The sequence below is a fragment of the Apteryx mantelli genome, chromosome 19 (genome assembly GCF_036417845.1).
Source record: "Apteryx mantelli isolate bAptMan1 chromosome 19, bAptMan1.hap1, whole genome shotgun sequence".
NCBI classification, from domain to species: domain Eukaryota; kingdom Metazoa; phylum Chordata; class Aves; order Apterygiformes; family Apterygidae; genus Apteryx; species Apteryx mantelli.
Window position 1 is genome coordinate 15,072,306 of NC_089996.1, and position 5,268 is coordinate 15,077,573.

The window sequence follows — 5,268 nt, forward strand, 5'->3', positions numbered from 1 at the left end:
ACATGCCCAGAAACAACAACAACAGCAAAAACTCCATAGAAAGTAAAAGCAAAAAAAAAGGGCGAGGGTTTGTGTGTTAGTGTTAGAGGAAGGTGAAAACACTTCCTGGCAACATCTGAGAATCATTTGCAGCAACTGATCCATGAGCTCCAGTGAGCAGAGAATGTTTTTAAATCCTCCCCCACTCCCTTTGTTAATCTTTACCAGGTAGTAGAACCTTTAATGTAATTCATACTGGTTTCTTAGAGTTTTGTAAAATATTTTGTCCATTTTGAAAAACAAGATTTTTGAAATGGCTCTGAGATTTAGGTTCCTAAGTCTCGTTGTAAGTCTGTTTAAGATTTGGTAATAATAATAGTCTTCAGACTGTTCCGCAGTCTCAGTATACTGAGCAATGAACATCTGGCTTCATATCCTCACTGCCTCTCATCTGAAATAGGAAAATCACGTGCCTTCTTATTATCCCCATGAATGAAGTGTTGGTCATAATACTGACTTACATAATTCAGAAATATTGAAGGATGTTCTTTTATACTTTAAAAATGTTCTGAGCAACATCAGACGATGTAAAAGAGTTATTAATTATGACGCATAATTATTATTGTGCTCGGGAGACTTTAAGAGGTAGCCTGGAAAAGTTCAGATTTGGCTCATTTTAAAGCACACCCAAAATACTGGGCAACATTTTTAGATGGTTTTGATTGACTTAGGAGGCTATTTCCTAAGACTTTTAAGCACATTTGGGATCTTAGGTCATTTGGGACACGTCTCCACTGTGCAGTGCCAAATGGCGCTGAGCAAGCCAATTTTCAACACACAGAGAGATTAACTCAGATCCTAAGAGCAATATATAAGTGTGTTAGTGTTGCCCTGCACTGATCCTGTTCTACTCCATCCAGTTCCAGAACTAGAATATTTGGTGCTGGTTTAGGAATCTCAGCAGCATGTTCCCTTTCTTATTATAGACATGCAATTAACTGTTTTGCGAAGTCCAATCCACCATCTTACTGCATGGCTTCATTTATACCAGCCAAAAACCCAGCACAGATGTTCATGAGCATATATATATATATATTACTATTACCTGTACTATGGAGGAGGCTGTAAGTAAGGTCAGAGTTCCTAGTGCAAGATACTTTACAGTTACATCAAATTTCTGTCTCTGGCACATCAGAGACTACCGAAAATCAAAGTGAATTTTTCCGCATAGTTGCATGTGTGACAGTGTGTGTGATTGTTGCCAACAATAACAAAATTTAAAGATCATGCCAACAAAACACCATTTTTGAAATATGATGATTTGCTGATGGCAGCATTAGAGAGTGGAATCAACTCAGTAGCCTTTGATTCATGAACTGTTTTGTCCCTTTCAGAGTCCCAGGACGTTTGTGAGTATTTTCAAGGAACTGTAGTTTGAATCAGTCAATAAGAAAAACATTATAACCCTAAGTGTGTTTTTTATTTAAGGTTATATTGACTCCTGATTACAATTTGCTTCATTTTCACACCTCACATTATGAGGTTCTTAAAAAAATAACTCAGTAGTTTCCAGTTTTTGTTTGTTGTTATATATGACTTATAAAATCTTAGGTCAAGAGTCTTCAATGGACTAGGCTACAGTGTTTGTTTAAAGCTATGAGTAAAGCAAGTCATATGAATGTTTCCAAAGACTGTATTCCAAGAAGTATTTTTGGAAACATTAATGTTGTGTTTTTTAATGAAGGCCACATTCTGAGGCTACGACACCATATGTCACATTCATTTCTGTACTAAAAAAAAAGAAAGAAAAGAGAGAGAAAAGAAAAAAGAAATGGAAACTATGTTTGGCTTTTAAGTGTTTTTGGAATAGTGTCTGTGCATGCTTGTCATTGTTCCTTGGATGGGAGAAGAGTTCTTGGTCTGTTAATCTAGTCCATCCAATATATATTACACTCTGTGAGCCTGACTCTCTTCTGCCTTAAAGTGTGTGCAGTCATTTATACTCAGGCAAAGTGAATGAAGAGCTGAGGAAAAAGACTACCACTGGCAGAGTTTTTTGTAAGTTCATTTTCCATGAATATGTTGGCTTCATTGTAAACCTACATCTGAACTTTAGTCAGCTGAAAACAGCTTAAAAATGTGGAAAGTACTTGCCATTTTCCATTGAAAACTTAAAATTTTTGGAGGAAAAGTGATTTTTTTCCCTCAAAAGTATCAGTTAAAAGCATGACATTTGTCAAAAAATTTGAATTGTTTTTCATCCAGCTCTGTACACTGCCACTCTTCTAATTTGTCAGTGTTTTGTGTGGTCGGTGTTGGGATATGGCACAATGGACTGGAGACCTAGCAGGAAAAGGCATTTGCCTTTTTCAGTGCTGTATCCTACCAGAAATTCATAAGTATCCTGTAATTGATTTCTTCAACTAAGTCTTTCCTTTTTTATTTGGTTCCAGTTGATGGAGGTCTCAGTTTCTAAGGTAAGTTCTTGTTATTAGTCACTAAATGTATAGCCTAGCACTTTGTACTGCTGAATATCACATGGCTGCCATCTGCAAAGACATCCATTTTTCTTTATGACAGAGGAATCTCCTAATCTACATCACTCCCTAAATTTGTGTCATCCACAAATTTCATTAACATACTGAATGTTTGTGTCAAAGTCATTAATAAAAAATTTGAATACTTTGTGGCAGCCAGAATTTTTTTGTTTTAGGGAATGATCTGCGAGGGTTTCCAGGACCTCAAGGAGGTTTCTTTTTCATCTGAAATGTAAATACGTTTCTACGAATTGAACAAATATGTCTCTCTAGCACTAACCCAGTAAAGTTCAGTTTCCTGACAGGTTTTTCTGGGCAATACTGAAGTACGAATAATGATGAATGATTGTGTGGTTGCTACATTTTCTGGTTAAGACACATTAGTACAGAACTTGTCTGCTCATGCCACTGAAGTCTTACAGCTAAATGAGGGTGTCTTCCTAGGTATTTCTTCTAATGTAAGAAAGCAAACAAACATGCAGCAGACAGGAATAATTAACTCAAATATCTGGTTCACCTTAAAAGGGTACATGCATTCCTATGAGTGTTCATGAGAGCCCATCCTGATTTGAATGCTATTTCTCCAAAACATTAGAATAGATACATACAGGGGGTCACGACAAAGGTTTCTGATTTTTGTTTTCATCTAGATACCAAATTTTAAGACAGATATGGAAATTTCTAGCTAGTTGTATTTCTAGCTGCCTCATATTTCCAGGCTTCCTGAGTTTTTGAGTTATGTTGTATAACTAATGTCAGAGTCTGTATTCTTCAAAAAATTGCTCCTGATGACCACACAGTGAATGGATTTAGTTTTGGTGTTGCAGAGTCCCAGAATAGGAAATTAAAACAAAAATAAACTTTTTCTTTTATTTCATAGATTTCCAATGAACAGAGAAAACAAATAGCCACTGGGACCACACATGTGTTCTGTAAACTGATGCCACAAGGCAGATATGAGAAAGATGACTGAACAGCGTGGTTGCTATAGGCCTGTAAACATACAGGGAAATAAGCTCAGTTACCAAGGCTCATGTCAAGAAAGTCCTGAAAAGGGGATGAAAAGATTGCAGAAGCGATTTCTCCACAAGGATGGCAGCTGCAATGTGTACTTCAAACACATCTTTGGGGAATGGGAGAGCTACGTAGTAGACATATTTACCACGCTGGTGGACATCAAGTGGCGCCATATGTTTGTGATATTCTCATTGTCCTACGTTCTTTCTTGGTTGTTCTTTGGACTAGTCTTCTGGCTGATAGCAATCCAACATGGAGATTTATTCAATGATGAAGAAATAACTCCCTGTGTTGCAAATGTTCATAGCTTCACAGGAGCATTCTTATTCTCTCTTGAAACCCAAACAACCATTGGTTATGGTTACCGCTGCGTTACGGAAGAGTGCTCTGCTGCAATCCTCATGGTTATCCTGCAGTCAGTATTAAGTTGCATTATTGACACATTCATAATTGGAGCAGCCTTAGCTAAAATGGCCACAGCTCGAAAAAGAGCTCAAACCATTCGTTTCAGCTATTATGCTGTAGTAGGTTTAAGGGATGACAAATTTTGTCTCATGTGGCGCATTGGTGATTTCCGACCAAATCACATGGTTGAGGGCTCTGTACGTGCTCAGCTTCTGCGCTACCAGGAAGACAAGGAAGGGAGAATGACAATGGAATACAAGGACCTGAAGTTGCTAAATGACCAAATCATACTTGTTACTCCTGTGACAGTTGTACATGAAATTGATAGTGAGAGCCCCTTGTATGGTCTAGACCGGAAAGCTCTGGCCAAGGACAACTTTGAAATCTTGGTTACATTTGTCTACACAGGTGATTCAACAGGAACTTCACATCAGTCAAGAAGCTCGTATGTCCCCAGAGAGATTCTTTGGGGCCATAGGTTTAACGATGTCTTGCATGTAAAGAAAAAATACTATAAAGTGGATTGCTTACAGTTTGAAGAAACCACAGAAGTTTATGCTCCTTATTGCAGTGCCAAACAACTGGATCGGAAGGAGCAAGAATGGAACAGAACTGAGAATACACTGGAAAGAGAAACAGAGACGTCAGCACTAGAGATCAAGTCATTTAGCACAAACCAAAAGTCATTTAGTGCAGTTGCCCTGATCACCAGTTGTGAAGATCCAGAAGACCCAGTGACAACTGTCAATCACCCTTCTGGAGAAGTTTCTTATCAGAAAGCAGCTGTGACCTTAAGTAGACTGTCACTGGAATCCCAAATCTAGCTTTTTACTGCAATTAAAATCACTTCCAAACTTCACACAGCATAGCTTTTAGAATATAAACAATGAACATATGCACAAGTATTTATATTATAAACCTCACTCTGACAGCGTGCCTACATTGCAGTACAGAGCTCAGCTGCTAGAATGAGCTTCATACTGTTTAGCATGGGTATCAGTAACAGATTAGCATTGGCACAGTAAAACAGCTTACACTGGGTTGACTAGACAGCTACTGTACTTGAGCAAACTTATTCTCAACTCTTTGCTACCCCGCAGGGACCAATGTTGGACATGCCAAGACAGAGATAATGATCTAGTCAGGGAACAAAAACAATATAGCGTGCCCTGTAGGTCAGATTTTTCGAAGCTGCCTAATTTATTTGGAAGCCCAGCTCCCAGTTGCTGTAGGAGGCTCTGAAACTCCCCCACCGTCAGAGCAAACAGTTGCTCTTCCATGACAAAGGCACCCCTCTAGCAGTTCAAATGAAGCCCCTGTCCAGGGATTA

The 5,268-nt window shown here is 38.5% G+C and overlaps 1 protein-coding gene across 1 annotated transcript; it reads left to right on the top strand.

Annotated features, from left to right (window-relative positions):
- The first annotated feature begins 3,433 nt into the window (after positions 1-3,433).
- Positions 3,434-4,762, top strand: KCNJ16 (potassium inwardly rectifying channel subfamily J member 16). Its single transcript, XM_013949590.1, has one exon. It carries the CDS (start codon positions 3,473-3,475, stop codon positions 4,760-4,762), a length of 1,290 nt encoding a protein of 429 aa, XP_013805044.1. The 5' UTR covers positions 3,434-3,472.
- The last annotated feature ends 506 nt before the right edge of the window (positions 4,763-5,268 follow it).

What these genes read in the sequence shown, in the direction of transcription:
- KCNJ16 (XM_013949590.1), top strand. Translation starts at nt 3,473, where the DNA reads ATGAGAAAGATGACTGAACAGCGTGGTTGCTATAGGCCTGTAAACATA.